The 22,048-nt window shown below is 35.0% G+C and overlaps 1 protein-coding gene across 1 annotated transcript; it reads right to left on the bottom strand.

The window, feature by feature from the left end:
* Positions 1-301: 301 nt before the first annotated feature.
* On the bottom strand, positions 302-18,582 carry LOC136810217 (kynurenine--oxoglutarate transaminase 3-like). Its single transcript, XM_067066786.1, has 14 exons — positions 18,461-18,582; positions 17,890-17,966; positions 17,139-17,190; positions 16,776-16,883; positions 16,412-16,489; positions 16,024-16,095; positions 15,487-15,573; positions 15,152-15,386; positions 14,148-14,224; positions 13,514-13,603; positions 3,097-3,283; positions 1,680-1,750; positions 1,252-1,338; positions 302-716 (listed from the first exon to the last, which is right to left on the bottom strand). Exons 1-14 carry the CDS (start codon positions 18,554-18,556, stop codon positions 642-644), a joined length of 1,392 nt encoding a protein of 463 aa, XP_066922887.1. The 5' UTR covers positions 18,557-18,582; the 3' UTR covers positions 302-641.
* Positions 18,583-22,048: the final 3,466 nt, after the last annotated feature.

Raw genomic sequence — 22,048 nt, 5'->3', positions numbered from 1 at the left:
GTAACCTCGTTCCCTACGTTTTATATAAGCTTTCTGATACTTACTGCGCGCAATCAGAAACGTAAATAAAGCCTGTATCTACACGGGGACAAGGTTGACCTTATCAGGTCAAAATTTGAAAATTTAAATTTGCGATCGAAAAAAAGAACTTTTTAACGAAGGTGTCATAGCTTTCATTTCACGCCATAGCCCTTCCTTAAAGAACCTAGGCAATTTCAAAGGCAAGCCGACTATTTCTTCGAAACAAGGATGGATAATTACATTGGACCTTAAAAACCGAAATAAGTCACTTTGATAAATGTTTCCTTTTAACCGATATTCTGCGTGCATATTTCATAAAATCAAAATTTACATATCGTATATTTTACTTATAAATAAGAAGTATCATCCTACAATGAACAAAAAAATCCACAAAAAAAACTTCACTCATTTTCATTAAAACATAGCGCGTATATTGGGTATTGGTATAAATTTCTCACTTGTTAATGTTTTTCAAGAGCCCGTTTCTGATCAGGAAATGAATATAAGTACAATTTTACAAGTACCTTATCACGCAAGAAAGATTTCTAAAAATTCTAAAAAGATGCTCAATATAATTTTTGAATAAAAACAAAAGCAAGTCATGATTTCTTTGTTCGTCGTTAAAGCTTTGAATCGCTGTTCTTGATGTTAAGTTGTCTTAATTTTTCAGCTGCTTGTTGCATGGTGCTATCGCCCTGTAAATAAATAGAAAGAGATTTGAGAAAGTACTCAGGATGAAAGACGAGACAGGTAGACACATGGTTTGTTAAGAAATACTCTGTATCAGAATATACTCTTATTTCTCCCGGAGGGGCGGGGGCTAGACAAAATTGGGTACGGGGACGTGCCGCTGGTCAGAGTCACTTTTTTAGGCTCTGAAGATATCTGATAGGGTCGACTTCTGGTTATTTTAAACAATTTTTAGGGTGGAAAGTAGAAACATTTATATTTTTCGTTCTGACAGGGTCCCAATTTTCCGAAAATTCTTGTTTGACAGGGTCCAATTTTCAAATTCCAGCGGCACGTATCCGTCGGCCGTCAATGTTAGTGCCCCCCCCCACGAGTATTATCTATTATCGATTTTATTAGGCGGAGAGGAAGTGATCTGAGATATGATGTACTCTTATTGGTATGTATGCAGCAGTATCGAAGACACAACTATTATTACTACGACCAGACTCTTCTAAAATCTTCACGAAATATAAACTTTTTTGTTTTCCAATTCTTTACCTTAATGAAACAGAAACGAACAAATCTTTGGAATTCTTCTTTGTGATTTTTAGAGAAGAAAGCACTGATGGGAATAGCTGCGATGCCCTGTTGAAAAAAAATAATTACAAGTATTTATGATGGTTATAGAATGAAATAATTCTTTAAATAATGTTTTAGCATTTATGGAGCCAACGTAATGCAGGTCGTGTGTTCAATCCCCGGCTGGTACTTGATGCTTCTCTACTAAATGCTCAGCAATTAAGAGAAGGATCAAGGGTAAGTGGAGGAATTCAGGGAAAATTATTCGGGTAGATAGCTATTGAAAGAGGATCCTTTGGGCCCCTTCGACTGCGGTCGCTGACTTAGTTATTTAAGGACCCATTGTCCTGGATGACGCATTTGAAGTGTTCGAAAAAGAGTAGGAAACTACTTTAGATTTTAGGTACCTTTTCTTTAACAAGCCATTCACAGAAGCGCTGATCGTAAACATCTTTCGATTCGACGGGTGGTTCGAAATCTGAAGTAAGAAAAATGAAAGACAAATGAGTAAAAACAAACTCGAACCGAGCTCCTGAGTTTGCTTTTTTATTGTGACAACGCTCACGAAAAGATTGTACCACGTTCATCAGTAAATTCATGTGGTGCAAGTGCATCTGGGTACGATATTGGATTCTGGTATTAAAATCTTAGCTGAGGCTATACCGGGTGGCCCCACAAAAAAGTTACATGAACTTGATTGTTTATAAATTTACGTTGCTTTGTGATGTGTGCTTGAAACTTTACACAAGCAAAAAGAATTCTATTTCGCATATCTTGTCAAAATCTTAGGTCAAAATATTCAATTAATCTCGTTTTATAAGGGTATACTATCCCATAAGTAGGTTTTAAAACCCGCAGAAATTGAAGTCAAAAATTGCTACAGGTTTTTGTGTCTTTCGACATCTTCAAAGCCTTGATCCGGTTTCTTGAGTGTATTTGTTTATGATAAAAAATTTGTTGTTTGTACCAAGCTATACTGAAGACTTCTACAGTTTATTAGCGGACTAAAACTAAAAGTATTGCCAGAGCCTTATTTCGAGAACCAATGAAAACCTGGTGTTTTTTTGGTAGAAAAGCTAGACTTTCCTTTTTTGACGTTTTACTGACAGTAGCTTCGTAAGCGAAGGGAAAAGATCAGAATTAGCTTCATTGTGAATGCAAAAGTCTTCAAATGATTTTCCCGAGGCTAGAAGTACCATAAAAATCATTTGGAGGATAAACAAATGATTTTAGAGCAAATTTAAACCTTGGTTTTGAAAAATTTGCAAAGAACCAAAAGTTGACAAATTTAAAGTAATGTTTAAAAGTTTCTTGATAAAAACCTGGTTAGGACTCATCCTTCTTTGTTATTTGTGCCAAATTACCCTTTCCTCTTCCCCTGTAACGAGGAACATGGAAGAATTTCGGCTGCCCGTGATTCAACTTCGAACACAAAATCCGTAAATTGACGTTAATTTTTTTATTTTTCTGCGGGTTTGTTTTTAGACCTTATGTCACTCTTCTTATCATAAAACTTGACAAGGACCGCAAATGATTCTGAAATTTAGCACAAAGAACCGAATTGGAATTTTAAAAACACTTCAAAAGTTTCAAGCTGTTTTAACAATGATAATGACATTAAAAATCATGTAAAGTTTTTTTTGGCAAATATCTGAATGGAATAGCAATAAAAGTAAAAGCTCAAAGAAAACTCAGAAAAACTGCAACGAAACAAGCAAATTCTGGAATATAGATGCAAAATAGTTCTTTCCACGTTAACTTTTACATCTAACACATTTCTTTTTTGGCTTAAAATAAAAGCTGATTCCAGTTTTTAATGTATACCTAAGTTTGAGAGATCCATGACCATAAAATATCCTCCATCAGGTTTGATGGGGTTAAGACCAGCTTCGGTGGCCAATTGAAACATCTCTTCTCGTTTTTTGGTCATCGTTTCGTTCAAAAATTTCCAGTAAGATTCATCTGTTCCGATCAATGCTCGCTCCTCTTTGATCGTTTCTGCTAATGCTATCTGTAATGTAAAATAAACGCAGATTATGATTCAAGTTACAAGGTTTCCCAAAACGTAACATAAAATTCGACTTAAAGGAATAATCACACGATTTGAGATATTTGGCATGTGTAATCTTTCTATTGTCCTGAGCAAAATCTCAAAATATTTTTACTTAAATATTTTCCAAAGTCGAGGTATTTAAATTACTTTTAGCAAGAAAACAACAGAATTTCAACGTAGCAACCGTGTGAGAACCCATTTTCAGAAATTTCAAATTGTCATATATCGACTTTGGAAAATAGTTACCAAAACATAATTCTTGGAAGTTTTACTCAAGCCCACATAAGATTTCTGCAGGCCAAATACCTCAAACCATCTGATTATTCCTTAAACGGTTTATTATATTAGTATAACAGGGAGTTCTATTCCATTAAATAATAGTTAAAATTATAGGAAAAGTAGGAAACACAAGTGATACTTTTATGGATCTACCTTGCTTGCTGATCAACAGAAAACATTAAATTCCAAATGAACGGAAAAATTTATTTTTTCATTTTTCAAATTGGGCTCCGTCACGTTTTGCATATTCTTTGCCAAAATTGAGAAAACTCGAATGATCCAATTCTAAGAAAAGCTAGTAACAAACGAACAGACGAACATGCGAACGAAAAGGTGTTAATTCATAGGACTCGAGATAGGAACAAACAATTGATACTTTTATGGACCTAACTGGTTATCAAAACTAATCAATGAACATTAAAACAATGAAACACATAAGACATAACTGGTCAAAATTAAAAATAATAAGGTTTGTTTGGGTAAAAAGGTAATTTATTTATTTATAAGATAGAAGAATATTGATCTATGCTTGTAAACCGTGATTCTTTCATGGCTAGAAATTCATTTTTTGAATGATAATGATAAAATCTCCAGAAAAACACACATTATCGGGCATATTTTAGCCAAATTTCAAAGCATGTGCTTATAAAAAAGTTGAAAAAAAAACAAAATTTCCAAATAATGAAAAGTAGACGTAGAAATTCTTCCATCAAATCAAAGAGTACACTGTATTTTAGCAACTCAAAATTTCAAACCTAATTTCAATGGCAAAGAAAATGGGTAAAATAGGTAAGAACATTTGATCTATGCTTATAAAATAGCAAAAGAAAACCGGGCTCCGTCACATTCGAGGGTTTACCATTTTGATTCTGTGTGCAAAAATATCTGAAAAATTGAATGAGCCAATCTGGAGAAAACGTTCGTTCGTTCGTTCGTTCGTTCGTTCGTTCGTTCGTTCGTTCGTTCGTTCGTTCGTTCGTTCGTTCGTTCGTTCGTTCGTTCGTTCGTTCGTTCGTTCGTTCGTTCGAAGCGAACGAACGAACGAACGAATTGTTGTTCACTACCCTCCACCCCCAATGTACGGACATTTTCTGGAAGAGCCCAATAGCATAAAATGACTTACAGATAGGAAGAAAACACCAAAGTGGGGTAGGTCCAAAAACAAAACTGCTAGTGACACATTAGGACTGTTGCGAGTAAAGTAGAAAGTATAACATGTGGAATAAATAATTAAATTCAGTGATTGTAATTTTTTTGTTCGAAACATTAAACTTATCTATAAAAAAGGTTATTTCAAAAGTTCAATTATACTTGGACCTTTTGACCTGAGTTCAGGCAGAACATTCTTTTAATGTGTGAAATTGATGTCAACAGCAATAAATGGATATAATAACATGACGCCAAATAAACTTATTATTAAATGGCTAGAAAGGTTGAATGGTGGTGGAACGAAGGCATCTTTAACATAAGGTAAGTAGTAGGCAAGTACTTTGAATTGAATTGAAAAGCAGCTGAGCAATGCCCTAGAGATTGTGTTCAACAGACTAAGACATGTAGTTGAATCAAAACTTTGTGTGTCAATCCTGAAATTTCATTTCATAATTAAGGATAATTTTGAACATTTTATGAAGCTGAGTCTACAATAAGAAGTATGAAGGAACGAGAACAACAACGGAGGGATGACAAGGAACGAAAACGGAGGGATGAGAAAGAACGAAAAGGGAGGAATGAGAAGGAGGTGCCATGGTATAGTGGTAGTCAACCTTGGCTTCTGTGCAGGGCCAGGGTTCGATTCCCACTCACGGCAGTTCACTTGGCAAGTGAACGTTCCTTCGCCCGGGTCAACCCATGCCATGTGAGGGGAATTGGGTAGTCAGTTCAAGGTGCTGACGGGACGCTCATTAGTAAGCGTCTATAGTTGCGAGAATAGGCCTCTAAAGCCTCCTGCGACTCAACCAAATAGAAATATAGAAATAGAAGGAACGAGAACTAAGAGATGAGAAGGAACAAAAACGGAGGGATGAGAGGGAGTGAAAACAGAGGGATGAGAAGGAACAAAAAAGGAGGGGTGAGAAGGAACGAAAAGGGAGGAATGAGAAGGAACGAAAAGTAAGAGATGAGAAGGAACGAAAACGGAGGGATGAGAGGGAGTGAAAACAGAGGGATGAGAAGGAACGAAAACGGAGGGATGAGAAGGCACAAAAAAGGAGGGATGAGAAGGGACGTAAACGGAGGGGTGAGATTGAATGAACAAAAAAGGAGGGCAGAAGCAACAAAAAGGAGGGATGAGATTGAATGAAAACAGAGGGATGAGAAGGAACGAAAAAGGAGGGGTGAGAAGGGACAAAAAAGGAGGGGTGAGAAGGGACAAAAAAGGAGGGGTGAGAAGGGACAAAAAAGGAGGGGTGAGAAGGGACGTAAACGGAGGGATGAGATTGAATGAATGAACAAAAAAAGGAGGGCAGAAGCAACAAAAAGGGGGATGAGATTGAATGAAAAAAGAGGGATGAAGAACGAAAAAGGGGAGAGAAGGACCAAAAAAAGGAGGGGTGAGAATGAGGAAAGGGACAAAAAAAGGAGGGGTGAGAAGGGACAAAAAAGGAGGGGTGAGAAGGAACGAAAAAGGAGGGATGAGAAGGGACGTAAACGGAGGGATGAGATTGAATGAACAAAAAAGGAGGGCAGAAGCAACAAAAAGGAGGGATGAGATTGAATGAAAACAGAGGGATGAAAAGGCACAAAAAATGAGGGGTGAGAAGGCACAAAAAAGGAGGGGTGAGAAGGGACAAAAAAGGAGGGGTGAGAAGGGACAAAAAAGGAGGGGTGAGAAGGAACAAAAAAGGAGGGCAGAAGCAACAAAAACGGAGGAAGGAGACTGAATGAACAAAAAAGGAGGGCAGAAGCAACAAAAAGGAGGAATGAGATTGAATGAAAACAGAGGGATGAGAAGGAACGAAAAAGGAGGGATGAGAAGGCACAAAAAAGGAGGGGTGAGAAGGGACAAAAAAGGAGGGGTGAGGGTGAAGAAGGGACAAAAAAGGAGGGGTGAGAAGGAACAAAAAAGGAGGGCAGAAGCAACAAAAACGGAGGAAGGAGACTGAATGAACAAAAAAGGAGGGCAGAAGCAACAAAAAGGAGGGATGAGATTGAATGAAAACAGAGGGATGAGAAGGAACGAAAAAGGAGGGATGAGAAGGAACGAAAAAGGAGGGGTGAGAAGGGACAAAAAAGGAGGGGTGAGAAGGGACAAAAAAGGAGGGGTGAGAAGGGACAAAAAAGGAGGGGTGAGAAGGGACAAAAAAGGAGGGCAGAAGCAACAAAAACGGAGGAAGGAGACTGAATGAACAAAAAAGGAGGGCAGAAGCAACAAAAACGGAGGGATGAGGTTGAATGAAAACAGAGGGATGAGAAGGAACGAAAACGGAGGGATGAGATAGAAAGAAAAAGGAGCGATGAGAAGGAACGAAAAAGGGGGGGGAGGAACGAAAACAAAGGGATAAGAAGGGACGAAAACAGAAGGATGACAAGGGAAAAAAAAGGAAAGATGAGAAAGGACGAAAAGGAAGGGGTGAGAAAGGACAAAAAAGGAGGGGAGAAGGGACAAAAGACTTTCTAAGACTTTTTCTATTGATCAAAAGTGTTTTGGTGCACTGAAGGTGAATATCTATGAAAATGAAGTAAAAAAAGAACAAACCATGAAAATACACTTTCATAGTTGCATCACTTTGTGACATACAATCAAAACTTTGAGAAATAGAAGCAAGTTAAAGAAAGGGGTCAGTGGAGGGTCAAGTGAAACAGTTTTGTAAATCTAAAAGGACTGTTTTACATTAAAAACAAACTTTTTCTAAGAGCAACAAAACGCAATTATTTTGGAAGTCTTTCTATAACTTTCTTTATTGATAAAATTTTTTGTTTTATTGATAAAAATGTTTTGGTGCATTGAAGGTGTACATCTATGAAAATGTAATTAAAAAAAAGAGACGCCCGGAAAACCCGAGTTACAAAAACTCGAGTTACAAATACCCGAGTTACAAAAACCCGGGTAACGACGAATGTGACGTCACAAGTCTCAAATTATGACGTCATAAGTGGGCTTTTTAACTCGAAAAAGTCTTTTACTGTTGTTTTGTAACTCGAAATATTTTTTTTAAATTTTGTTTTAGAGTTACGTAACTCGAAAATAAATTTTAAATTTCATTTTTCGAGTTACGTAACTTGAAATTGTAGTACATTATTTGAACTTTCGAGTTATCTTCAGGTGAAACCAAGTCGGCCAAAAATTCTAGAATTCATATCATATAGATCCGATTAGAATAGAAACTTATTTTAAAGCGGAAATGATAGAACAGCGTCAAAAGATCTAATTTACAAAACAATAATTATAATAGAATAAAAGAGCAGGCGTCATAAACATGATTTTGAACGAGGCCCGGAAAACCCGAGTTACAAAAACTCGAGTTACAAAAACCCGAGTTACAAAAACCCGAGTTACGACGAATGTGACGTCATAAGTCTCAAATTATGACGTCATAAGGGGACTTCTTAACTCGAAAAAGTTATTTACTGCTGTTTTGTAACCCGAAATATTTTTTTTTAATTTTGTTTTAGAGCTACGTAACTCGAAAATAACTTTTAAATTTTATTTTTCGAGTTACGTAACTCTAAAACGAAATTTTAAAAAAATATTTCGAGTTATGTTAAAGCGCAACCAAGTTGGCCAAAAATTCTAAAAAGCGCTTTTTTCTTTTTTTTTACGAATGGGGGTTTTTGATCTATAAAACTAAAAGTAGAGAGGAAGGGAATGAAATTGAAAGGGGACAGTAAACAATTTAATTTTCTGTTATTTTCTTGAGACTTATATACGTCTATTTTGATGGGAATTTCTGAAGGTTTTGTTGGGTGATAGACTAAAATTTAAAAGATTCGATTACTCGAAATACATTTTATATTCAACAATCTATATTTGTTAAATTCAAATTCATTGTCCTTTCGTTAAAAGCTAAAAACTTTAGGTTTTTCACACATTTTTTAAGAATAAACCATACGAGAACAGAAGGTTTCGAGGGCTAAAATAGTAACAATAAGTTAAGATCATTTCTTAACATTCCTCTTATGGACTCAAAAACACCTAATTTCTTAGAAAATTGCAGAAAATACTCACCTAGTGAAATAGGAACATTTTAAAAAAATTTTAAGGCTCAACTAAAAAAGCTAAAGATCCGAAGGCTTTGAATTTTTAGATGTTCTTATAAAAAACACAATACATATTTCGTTGAAAAGATTCTCGATTGTGCAATGTACAAAAGTAATATAATGAATTGTAATCGTTTTAAAATGTTTAGAAGGTTGCTTGAAGTATTTTCTGATTGTTCAAAATCATGTTTATGACGCCTGCTCTTTTATTCTATTATAATTATTGTTTTGTAAATTAGATCTTTTGACAAGTTTCTATTCTAATCAGATCTATTGATTCTTCTCTCGAAAGAAATGGTGTATATTTATTAATAATATGAATTCTAGAATTTTTGGCCGACTTGGTTTCACCTGAAGATAACTCGAAAGTTTAAATAATGTACTACAATTTCAAGTTACGTAACTCGAAAAATGAAATTTAAAATTTATGTTCGAGTTACGTAACTCTAAAACATATTAAAAAAAAAAAATTTCGAGTTACAAAACAACAGTAAAAAACTTTTTCGAGTTAAAAAGCCCACTTATGACGTCATAGTTTGAGACTTGTGACGTCATATTCGTCGTAACTCGGGTTTTTGTAACTCGGGTTTTTGTAACTCGAGTTTTTGTAACTCGGGTTTTCCGGGCCTCGATTTTGAACAATCAGAAAATATTTCTAGCAACCTTCTAAACATTTTTTAACGATTACAATTCATTATATTACTTTTGTACATTGCGCAATCGAGAATCTTTTTAACGAAATATGGGTTGTGTTTTTTATAAGAACATCTAAAAATTCGAAACCTTCGGATCTTTAGCTTTTTTAGTCGAGCGTTGAAATTTTCTTAAAATGTTCCTTTTTCACTATTAGCATTAGGTGAGTATTTTCTGCAATTTTCTAAGAAATTAGGGGTTTTTGAGTCCATAAGGCCCATAAGGCCTTATAATAAGGCATTAAAATGTCAAGAAATGTTCTTAACTTACTGTTACTATTTTAACCCTCGAAACCTTCTGTTCTCGTATGATTTATTCTTAAAAAATTTGTGAAAAACCTAAAGAAACTACAAGTTCTACCGAAGTTTTTAGCTTTTAACGAAAGGACAATGAATTTGAATTTAACAAATACAGATTGTGGAATACAAAATGTATTTCGAGTAATCGAATCTTTTAGATTTTAGTCTACATCATTACCCAACAAAACCTTCAGAAATTCCCATCAAAATAGAGGTATATAAGTTTCAAGAAAATTACTAGATCAAGAACCCCATTCGTAAACAAAAAGAAAAAAAGCACCTTTTAGAATTTTTGGCCAACTTGGTTGCACTTTAACATAACTCGAAATATTTTTTTTAAATTTAGTTTTAGAGTTACGTAACTCTAAAACAAAATTTAAAAAAAATATTTCGAGTTACAAAACAGCAGTAAATAACTTTTTCGAGTTAAGAAGTCCCCTTATGACGTCATAATTTGAGACTTATGACGTCACAATCGTCGTAACTCGGGTTTTTGTAACTCGGGTTTTTGTAACTCGGGTTTTTGTGACTCGGGTTTTTGTAACTCGGGTTTTTGTAACTCGAGTTTTTGTAATTCGGGTTTTCCGGGCCTCAAAAAAAGAAACCATGAAAATACACTTTCATAGTTGCATCACTTTGTGACACGCAATCAAAACATTTGAGAAATAGAAGCAAGGTAAAGAAAGGGGTCAGTGGAGGGTCAAGTGAAAGAGTTCTTGAAATCTAAAAGGACTGTTTCACATCAAAAAAAAATTTTCTAAGAGCAGCAAAAAGCTATTATTTTGGTAGTCTTTCTATAACTTTTTCTATTGATCAAAAATGTTTTGGCGCATTGAAGGTGAACATCTATGAAAATCTAATAAAAAAAGAACAAACCATGAAAATACTCTTTCATAGTTGTATCACTTTGTGAAATGCAATTAAACATTTGAGAAATAGAAGCAAGTTAAAGAAAGGGGTCAGCGGAGGGTAAAGTGAAACAGTTCTTCAAATCTAAAAGGACTGTTTCACATCAAAAAAAACTTTTTCTAAGAGCGACAAAAAGCAATTATTTTGGCAGTCTTTCTAGACTTTTTCTATTGATCAAAAATGTTTGGTTTTTACTATAACGAGGAACAAGAAGTAACAAGAAGTAACGAGAAGTAACAAGAAGTAAGGAGAAGAACGAGAAGTAACGAGTACCAAACCTAAGTAACGAATACTTTAGTCAAGAAAATGACGCTCCATTGTCTTGCTTTTGTCACCGGTTAATTGTATTAAGATTGATGACGTCATTTCTAGATTTTTTTTCAGGCACCTATATCTCGTGATTGGCTTGTCTGTTTCCTTTCAAATTTGGCATGTGACACCTTGACAATAATGCCCTGAAATTAACTTAATTAGATTTTGTCAATTTTGGTGATGACGTCACCATTCATTTGGGCCCTTTTTGGTACTGGAATCCGGATACCTATATCTCGTGATTGGCTTGTCTTTTCCTTTCAAATTTGGCATGTGAATCTTTGACAATGCCCTGAAATTAACCTAATTAGATTTTGTCAATTTTGGTGATGACATCATCATTTGGGCCTTTTTTGGTAACCAAATCTACACATGTTTATTTTGTTTCTTTTATTCTTAAATCTCACGGTGACAAAACGTGTGATTGGTATGTGCGACCCATAAGGGTACTGAGGTCTTAAACGGTATCTTAAGTCTTTTAAAGGGGTACATAGCCATAAGTTTTTCTCTAAAAGGGTTCAAAAATTTCTTTTGGTCAAAGAATTTGCTTATTCTGGTTAAAACAGCTTGAAATTGACTAGATGAAATAGTATATATGTTACATAAATATTCCTATTAACTCTTAGTTTTGAGTTCTGTTTTGACTAAAAGCACTTTGTAAGAGAAATAGAACGAACAAACTTTAGCTAAATAAAATTAAGACAAGAGATTGTAATGGGCTTTCTTCTCGAATATGGTTGTTTTACACCCTATTGTGCATATTCTCTGACAAAAATATCACAACAGACATTTCGTTGCTAAAAAAATAGATCAGTAACAAGCTAGATGCTGAATGGACCTACCTGATGATGAAAGTTAGATAGCAATAGGAAGAAAAACGGAAACAATCTGTTAGAAAATATAATGTTTAGCGAAAAGGCATAACGCGTTAAATTTCATCATTGATTGTTGATGGGGAGAAGGAAGGGGAGAAGGGAAAAAAGTTCCGGTTGCTGAAATCAGTTTTATTGACAATCGAATCATGCTTGATGCTGGGAATTGCTATCAATGATGTTTTGTTTTGTTTTTGAGAAAAAACAAAGATATGTTAGGAAAAAGTCCAATGAAAATCTGCAAAAACGGCGATTTCCGGCATATTTCCGACATTCTCGGCCGGAAAAAATTTTTTCTCAAAAAATCGAACTCGGTCATGTTTTGAGCATTGCGAATACGCATCTTTCTGCAAAAAATCAGAAAAAACTAACGATGAAAATTCGAGAAAATGTACAAAATCCGGTTTTTTCGGCATATTTCCGGCATTTTCAGCCGGAAAAAAATGTTTTTCGAAGATCGGGGTTCGTCACATTTTAGGTATTGTCATTTTGCATCAGTGTGCAAAATTTCATAAAAAAATATAAAGTACAGCTCGAGAAATTCAAGAAATACTGTCTTTCCGGCGAAAATAGGTTGTTCCGGCGATTTTTAAATAGTTCCGGCTTCAAAAATCAATTTTATTGAAAATTGAAACATGCTTGATAGTAGGCATTAATGGTAATAATGTTTTTGAATGAAAATTCAACCAATTTTAAGGAAAAAGTCCAATGAAAATCCAGAAAAACGGCGATTTCCGACATATTTCCGGCATTTTCGGCCGGAAAAAACTTTTTATCAAAAATCGGACTCGACCATGTTTTGGGCATTGCTATTACGCATCTTTGAGCAAAAGATCAGAAGAAATAATGATAAAATCTCGAGAAAATGCCAAAAAAACAGTTTTTCCGGCGGCCGGAAAATTTTTTTTTTCGAAAATCGGGCTCACATTTCGGGCATTGCCATTTTTCATCTTTGTGCCAAAAATCAGAAAAAACTAAAGAGCCAATTTCGAGAAAAGCTGGTAACAGACGGACGGACGAACAACGGACGGACGGACAAAGGTTAATTTATAGGACCTCCAGGTAGGTAGTATATTGGCTCTCCTTCATGATGAGAATGACGCTTTATGAAGCTAAGAAGGGGACAAGAGTCCAACGGAGCGGTATGCAAAACGATTAGAATGAGAAAAAATAGGAAATATTTTGTGAATTTTACAAACTCTACAGGAACTGTCGATTTTCACCATATTTTGGTCGAAGCTAAGAGAAAGATTTTTCAAAGTATCCATCCCCCCGTGAGATTTCAAGACAAAGTTGACAAAGAATCAAAAAGCGAAATAAGCGTGTCCGGATTCCAAATTTTTTTTTGTGAAAATCTACTTTAGCCATCTTTTACCAATGATGTTACCCTACTTTCATGCAAAATTCTTTTTTCGAAAATCGGGCTCTGTCACATTTTGGTCACCACCATTTTACAGCTTTGTACCAAAATTCAAAAGATTCCTATGATTCAATCCTGAGAAAAGTTGGTAACAGACGAACGAACGGACGGACGAACGAACACAGGTTAATTTATAGGACCTCCAGAACGGTCCAAAAAACAAACTCGCAATGCACCTTTCGTTCTCAGGAAAAAAAATGACACGAACCTGTAATGGAGTAGGGACAGTGTAAATAATTCCTTGGTGAATTCCCATAGCTGCTGAAATCAAATATTTCGGTCCCAGTGCCCAGCCTGTCTAAAAAAAAATAATTTTCTTTGATGCGAATGAAAAGAAACAAAGCTAACTTGAGAAAAAAATTATACATTAGAGGTTTCCTATACTTAAACTTAAGTATGTTGGAACCTTTTTTAAGTCAAAAACATTTCTTGAAAATGTGTGAGTACCCCCTGGAAAAGGGCAAAATTTGTACAAAAAAACACTTAGAGAAATTCTTTTAAACCATAAAGTGACGGTGGACGAACTAAAATCAGTCTTTCACCCCCTGGGAATTTTAGAAAAGCTTTTTACCTCCTGGAAAAATTAAAAAATACTCCTTTAGACCTTAGACCCGCTGGAAATTCTTCTCGGATTACTCCCCGGAAATGTTCGTCCACCCCCTGTATGAATAAACAATGAAATGGCCCATTGTTTCCACCTCGAAATTCCAGTGAAAATTTTAGTAAGTAAGTTAATGGGAATTCAGTATCTTTTTAAAATTGACATGAAATTTCAAGGTATCTTTCTCACCGAGCCGTGTGTAAATAGGCAAAATAACATTGGGTCGGTATTTTTAACTTACTTTAAAGCCAGTTGCGTTGAATGTTTTTCCAGCGCTGCAAATTGTGATGGTTCGTTCCCACATGCCAGGTAATGAAGCTAAAGATAGAAGATGAAGAATGGAGAATAAAGATAAAGAAAAATCATCCAAAAATGAACGAAGAAGTTATTCAGCCTCTTTTATTTGCCTCTTTTTACAATTGTAGAGCTTGGTAATATGAATGGTACTATAAAAATTTAAACAAGAGAGTTTCTAAACATCGACCAGAAATGGCTACCACGACCACGACCAGCGACCACGACCGGCGAACAGATAAATTTGGGTTATCGAGTTTATCTGATCTCTCCACCGTAGAGAATGTCTAAATCAAGTCCTTAGAATACTAAAAAGTGACCTTTGAAGTAAGCAGTCATTTTCTTGACAAACTGACACTATTTGACAAAGATATTGAAAGGGTCATAAGTATGACGTTTGTAAGTTTTGTTAAACCAAATATTTTAATTATGCTGAATGAGATGTCTTTTGTATGAATGGATAGAACTTGTCAGTAAGAAAAAATTGGGAAGGCCAGTTTTAGAGATATGAATCTAATCAATTATTCTATTGTCTTTATGCTGACAAAATGACTAATTTCGACAGAAATAACAATCTGATGATGAACTACAAAGCTTCTAAAACCGAAGATTCAAAAGATTTTGTACCACTAATTATTTTGATGCTGATAACACAAAAGGATAGAAATTGACGCCATAATCAAGCTCCAAGAGCATATCGAAATGGTTGTTTTACGCATTGGGCATGTGGCTCTAAATGGATGAGACAGGAGTGAGCTTACTCTTCAATATGATATATTTAAATGATAAAGAGAGACACCCTACGTTGGAGTAAGGGAAAAACTCAACTCAAATTTATCTGGTCACTGGTCGTGATCGCCATTTCTGGTCGATGTTTAGAAACTCCCTTCAAACCATTCCAAAGACGAATCGAAAATTCGAAAAATGTGAATCAAAAACAGTAAACCATACCGACTCTGACGTGTTTATTTTCGTAATGAAGCCACTCATAAACTTCATCACTGATATAAAGAACATTATGTTTTTTGCAGAGATCAGCAATAAATTCGATTTCCTCCTGGTCGAACATTTTTCCCGTTGGATTATGGGGCGTATTCACAATAATGCATTTCGTTTTCTCGTTGAAAGCATTACGTAATTCTTCTTTATCCAAAACAAAATCTTTGGAAGATTTTCCTCCTTTTTTCTGTAGAAGATGAAAAATAAGTTCAATATACAGAGGAAATTCATTTCAAAACGAGGAGCTTATTCTGACAAAAATAAAAGGGTAAGAAAATAATGCTCACCAATTTCAGAGGCACGTTTCTGGCAGTTGCACCAATAACACGCACTGTTTCTCCATAGCTGTCGAAATATGGTTCAATCAAAATCACCTGCAAATGAAGAAAAAACGTATAACTTAAATTAAACTTATTATTGCAAATAAGTGGCTTCAAATCCTATATAGCAGATTCGCCTCTAGCTTTCCGCTTTATCTTAATGGTTTCATCAAGTAAGTAGGAAGTCTGCGACCCGAAGGCTCATCTCTTTCTCCCTGGATTGCTCGACACTTACACTTGATTATTCTCTTAATTGCTGAGCATCAAGTATCATTTCAAAAATCTTTGATATGACCCGACTGAGGGTTGAACCCATAACCTTGCACACCGTAGCTGGATGCTCTAACACTGCATTGCTCAATGGTTTAGAGCAATTTGTTCATATTAAAAACTTCAAATGCAGAAAGTTATGTATTACAAATTCTGTGAATTTTAGACTGTAGACATCCACTAACTGATTCGTGAAGTTTGAACTTATCATAATAAAGAAAATTAGATTATTACCTCATCCCCCGGGTTAGTTACTGCATGAACAGCGCAATGCAATGATTCATAAGCTCCCACTGTCACCAAGATCTATGGAATAGAAGAAGGAGATCCTATATTTTAAGAACATTTTTATTACGTGACAAAGTGACTTATAGGATCTGTTAGCAGCACGTTCTGCACGGTATACCGGAATTACCGGTGTGGACTTTTTATTTTAAAGTCTTGATCGTAATTTAGTTTGCATAATATCAAGTACACATTAAACTAGATTCCGACAATTGTTTGTTTCAGATCAAAATTTCTTAAGCTAGATTTCTTTCAAAAAGGAGGAGAATGCACTAAGAATTGAGACGGCGACAGAGCATAACAATGAAAAATAATTTCTAGTGATTTTCACACTTACCTCGCTCATTGGATCGATAGTCCTCCCCATCAAGGGACTGTAAAGTAAAGCCAACTCACGGACCAAGTCATTTTGTCCCTGTGGAAAAAAGAAAAGTTTGATGGAAGTAAAAATCTCTCATCAAATTACAAAAGAATAAGATTCAGCTGGCCTTAAAAACTAAGACTTTAAATACTTTGCTAGCTTAAAAATTTGAGATTGACCCTTTTCTTGTAGTGGACAAGGAGTGAAAAGGGTAAATCTCAAAAGTTTAATTTAGCAAAGTAAAAAGAGTCTTAGCCTTCTCAGACACGCTTTTGGACCTTTTGCCTCGATGGCAGCGATATGGACGTTGTGAACGTTAGATGAACATTGATGGAATTACCTGACCACGAGCATATTGGTTGTAATGTACAGGCGCATCGTCGGCTTGTGTAGCGCACAGGTTCTTTCGCAATCTTTTTGGAACGATCTCTGGAAAGTCTGGAAATCCCTAGAAGAAAAGATAGAGGAACAGTAATCTAAATTGAAAATCTTAGGAATTCAAATTTTTAACCCAGATTTTCCAATGTTTTATCGGGAGTACCTTCTAAAATAAACCTGCCTTACTCAAAATTTCACGCCATTTCAAACCTAAAGGCTCTTTTGAGTTCCTGTAAGATGAAAGTGATTACAATTTGGTTTCTTTGTATAAGAGATGTCTCAAATTCCGATAAATAATTATCTCAGTAAACTCATAATGAAATACCTGGCCAAGGTTGACTGGTTTATATTCTTGCACCAATTTCACAGATTTCACCCTGGTGAACGAAAAGTGAAAAGTATTATGGGGTCATTGTGGTTGCTCAATTTTGGAGATATATACGAGACAACGAGAACGCCAAAGAAATCGAAACATTCCAGAGTAGAAACCACAAAGCGATGTTAGATCTCATAAATTCAGCTTCGATTAACACTCTTACTCTAAGGTCCCGAATAAACGTCCCCATCCAGCTATTAATTTCAAAAAACTTTTTTCTATTAGAGGTTTTGTTTTTACATAAGTGTTCCTGTTTCATATCAGGACAGTGTCTATGCCTATTCGTATATTGTGCTGATAGAAACAATTTTTTTTCCTCTTTCTGACCATATTGCTCCACATTCGTGTCAATCCAATGTGTAAAAGCTTGCAAATTAAAAGTGATGAGTAAGCAAACCATATCACTCTTATTTAAAAACAAAAGCTTTAAGAAAAACGGGGGGAGTGTTATTTATTTTTGAAAATATTTTTAGCTTTCAAAAGCTGAATTGTTCTGAATAGCCTTGTTCTAGCATATAATTAACTTATTTCGGGGTTTTTATAACAGGTACAATTTCCATCCCATCACCGCAATTTATTATATTTTGAAAAATTCGGACCCCCTACTATTCGGAACCGTAAAGTAACAGTTTAATACCTTCAAACTTGAGGAGATAAAATAAAATAAAGATTTCATCAGTGAGGGAAATACTTTTCTTACCATACATTTTCAGGAACAGATTGAGCGGCTTTGGAGATGGTTAATGGTTCTGATGGTGAACTCGTGGTAGATGCCATCTGAACAAAATGGAAATTTAATTTGATTGATCAGATAACTACGAAAACAAAAGTCTTCCCGGCACTATGTGTACGTAATTCCTCATAAACTTCTCAGTGTTGTTCATGCAAATTTGAAGCAAACAAAATACCTAATAAACTAATAGACTTAACAAACAGCAATCAAATGTCAATACAAGAGTTTGAACGGTTCGTGGATTAGAAAAAAGCTAACTTTCGAAACAGAAAAGTCAGCCCTAAAATTGCGGAATGAGATCTTCCAAATGGATTTGCGATTTTATCATTGAGAAAGAAAGGAGAAGAGTTCCTTAAAATCGATTAAAAGTAATAAATGTAAAATAGAGCAGTCCTTAAAAATGATAGACATAAAACAACAAGTAAGATACAACAGTTGACAGATTGAAAAAAAAATTACAGTTATCTGACCTTGAAAAACGTGTACGAAAATTTAAGAATATTCAGCCCTTCTTTAAGAAGATTGTATACAGACTTACTTTGATAAATTGATATCGTTGACATGCACAGGACCTTCTACTTGCAGTCCATCCAGTCAAAGAGTAGTGATCCAGCAATTTTTTACAAGACCTCATCAATTTTTTTGTTTGTTTTATTTTGAAGCACTAAAAAAAAGTTTCAGATTACAGCATCATCATGATGACGTGATGCTTCAAAGCATATGACTTCCCTTAGCATGACTTTTTTCACGTGTTTCGTGGTCCACAGGCTAAAAAAATGCGACCACAGGCTAGTTTGTTGACGGTTTGAATCGATTTGTTTATTTAGAGGTAATATCAATCAAATAGTTCGGTTGCTATTAACTGAAATTTACATGGACGTCACACGTGTCCTTCACGGGTACAAAAAACTTCGAAGACCCCTTCAAATAGGAGAAGAAATTTCGAAGAGTGGCCACCCACATGCAATGGAGGAGGAGTCGATTTCAGCCTTAAAACTTTTTTCAAATACACATTGTTTTATAAGAACAAACTATATGAGAAAAGGCCAAAATATTAGGCTTTGTGGACTCTAAAACGCTCTATTTCTTAGGAGAACGGACAAAAAATAGAGAAAAAAAGAACATTTTAAGGCTTAAAACTCAAAAATAATAAGAACACCCGAAGGCTTCAAAGTTTTAGTTGTTCTTATAAGAAAAACGTGTATCTAAAATAGTAAGAAATGTGCATCAACTTCAACAAAGTGGATTCAAACGAGAGGACCAAAAAGAACAAACAAAACCGTCGAAGCAATAGCTTCCTTGAACCAGATATCTTTTCTTATGAATTATGTACCCCAACAAAATTATAATAAATTAGTTAATTGGTCGGTCCATCACAATAAATAATAACAATCTAAAAATTGATTTCTAATTTCATAAAATTCCAAAAATAGTAGAAAATATAAAAAAATTCGCAATATAATATCTATCTGAAAATTCAAAGTATTAGAACAATTTCACTTTATAGGGAAAGCCAGAAATTATTTTTGAACTTACCCCATTCACTTATATTTTTTTGTGGCATCACAAATCTTACTTTAGGCGTACAAACTTTCGCGAGCAGAAACTTTCGCGATTTTCGCGAATTTTGGCCATTTTTGCAAAAGCAAATGTATTTAAAAATTCTAGCAAGGGTCATTCGCGAAGGTTTATGCTCGCGAAAAATTCTTGACAAAATATAAAATCTGTAAAACTTCAAACTTTGAATAAAATGTAGCTTTTTTGGCACTTTTTAGCCTGCTAAAAGACTAATAAGTCGAACCGACCGCGGAAGACCGACCGACTGCAGAAGAGGAAGGACATGCTCTGCTGACGTGTCAAAACTTTGAAGGCGTGTTGAAAGTTTTTTGCTAGTTTTTTGGATGAAATCTTTTTGATACATTTACTATTACTCTGCTGTTTTACTGGTTTTGTTTTCGATTTATTGGAGTCAAGCAAACAAAAATACAAGAAGTTCTTCTGATGTTGAGAAATATGGAGATTTATTACCTTAAAGGAAGACATTTTTGCAGGAATTTAATTTGGCGGATGGCCATAAAAGTTTTTTAGAGGGAATTTAATTTGGCAGATGGACGAAAAAACTAAATTTGGCGGGAATTTAATTTGGCGTTTGCTGAAAATTTTATCCTTAAAATGGCGTAAGAAACAGCAAAAAAAGTGCAAAACCACCTTAAAAGAGATCATATTTTCAAAAAGTTTAATTTGGCGGAAATTTAATTTGGCGGATGCCGGAAATAAGAAATTTTGGCGGGAACTTAATTGGCGGATTCTGGCCAAATCCGCCAAATTTTCTTTCGCCAAAATTTCTTCCTTTAAGGTAGATACAAAACTTGATGCTAAGCTTCTTAAATTGTCGAAGTCTTTAGCTTCCAAAGAAGACATGAGTGAACTCAAACAAATGTTTATTGAGATTGCTAAACGTATTGATGACCAAGACAGAAAGATTGCTTCTTGACATTGAGGGTCAGGATCATGAGGAAAGAATCCTTAAGCTGGAAAACAAAGTTTTTTGTATTGGAGGACTCAGTTAACAAATTGCTAGATAAGAATGCTGTTTTGTCTAGTTCAGTCGATTTTCATTACTAAGCAGTCCGATTCTCAAGAACAGTACAGCAGAAGATACTGTCTGAGGATAAATGGAATCGAGACTAAGGAAAACGAATCAGCTAAAGATTGCCTGAATACCGTTGTTAATGTTTGCAAAAATAAACTTAATCTTGTGATCGTGCCCACCGGGTTGGGAAAGAGAAAAAAACAATCATAGTGAAGTTCGTTTCCTTTGCTAAACGAACAGATGTTTATAAGTCAAGGAAAACTACAAATAATTTTATTAAAGTCCATCTCGACCTCACTAAAAACCGCCTTAATCTTCTCAACAAAGCAAGAGAATTTTGCTGACATCAATTGCAGTGTTGTGGCTCGCATGAAGTCAAAAGAGTACAAGTTTTTTGGTAACATCGATTCTTTTAAAAACAGAATTTTGAACACAAAATAGCTTTCTTTCTCTATGTTTTGGTATCACTTTTTGTGTTCTCTTGACAATATTTTATTAAGTATTGCTATTATAGTTCTGTTGATTTCATTCATAAACTAATAGCCTGGGAATCCAAGCGTTAAACTTTATTCACAGTCTAGTTTATGATATTTTTGCTGCTTGTTTAACGCTTGGCGCAGTAATTAGCAGTACTTTCGCGCGCATTTTGATAATTTCGATGCGCGCGCATAATTTATGGAAAAAGTTGACTCTGCAGAAAAAAGGAAAACAAATGAAAATGAAAACATAGATTCATTTCGAAACAAAATGGCTGTTGGCTGGAAGTCTAAATACATGTGGCTGATGTTTTGATGTGGTTTTTAGTAGTTTTGAAAGTCTTGTGAAAGAGTTTTTATGGTAAGTTGATTATGTGTGTTTGCCTGGGTTTCCAAAGTTCAGCAAGTCTGTCAACAAGGGTTCACACACAGACTGTTTATAACATTCTGTGTCAGACTAATCTACCTGCACCAAGCTCTATAATCTTAGAACTTTGTAAGGTGAGGTATTTTTTGTTTTTTCTAAGATTACGAGCTTGGATTCCCAGGCTAATAAACTAACGGCACCCTTTTATCAAATAATTACTTTTGATTAACTAATTAACTAATAAATACTTGTGTTTGACCATAGGAATGTAAAGAGATGGAAAAACAGCTTTTCTGATTACTCAAAGTTCAACGATCACTTCTATTGAAAATTCTATTGTAAAAACGTTGATTAGGTCATTAAATGAAAGTCCAGAAAAGACGGCTCGCCATACAAATCGGACGGTTACTACATGATTAGACTATTTTTTCCTTCTTTGAAAGGCAAGTTCATTTTCCAAGAAAACATGGTCTGATGCTGTCTGATGGTTGGTCATGATAAAGCATGCAAACTTGTTCATGGACTCTGGTGTAATCTTTGGATGTTTTAAATGGTTTTAGATCTTGTAAGGCTGCTTTTATGAAATTCTGTTTTGCTGCCCTGGGTTGGCTAAGAAAGTTTTGGAAACATGGGTTTGCACTTTCATTCTTTGTATGTTGAGGTAAATTTTGTCTTTTTTAAATTTTGAGC

The sequence above is a fragment of the Clytia hemisphaerica genome, unplaced genomic scaffold, assembly GCF_902728285.1.
Source record: "Clytia hemisphaerica strain Z4C2 unplaced genomic scaffold, Clytia hemisphaerica genome assembly, whole genome shotgun sequence".
Taxonomy (NCBI): domain Eukaryota; kingdom Metazoa; phylum Cnidaria; class Hydrozoa; order Leptothecata; family Clytiidae; genus Clytia; species Clytia hemisphaerica.
Note: the sequence above shows the minus strand (reverse complement) of the source record. Positions and strands in the feature narration are given on the sequence as shown.

What these genes read in the sequence shown, in the direction of transcription:
- LOC136810217 (XM_067066786.1), bottom strand. Translation starts at nt 18,556, where the DNA reads ATGAGGTCTTGTAAAAAATTGCTGGATCACTACTCTTTGACTGGATGG. An exon ending in AACCAGTCAACCTTGGCCAG is followed by an intron (nt 16,884 to 17,138) that starts GTATTTCATTAT and finishes CTTTTCTTCTAG; the next exon opens with GGATTTCCAGACTTTCCAGA. An exon ending in ACCAATATGCTCGTGGTCAG is followed by an intron (nt 16,490 to 16,775) that starts GTAATTCCATCA and finishes TTTTTTCCACAG; the next exon opens with GGACAAAATGACTTGGTCCG.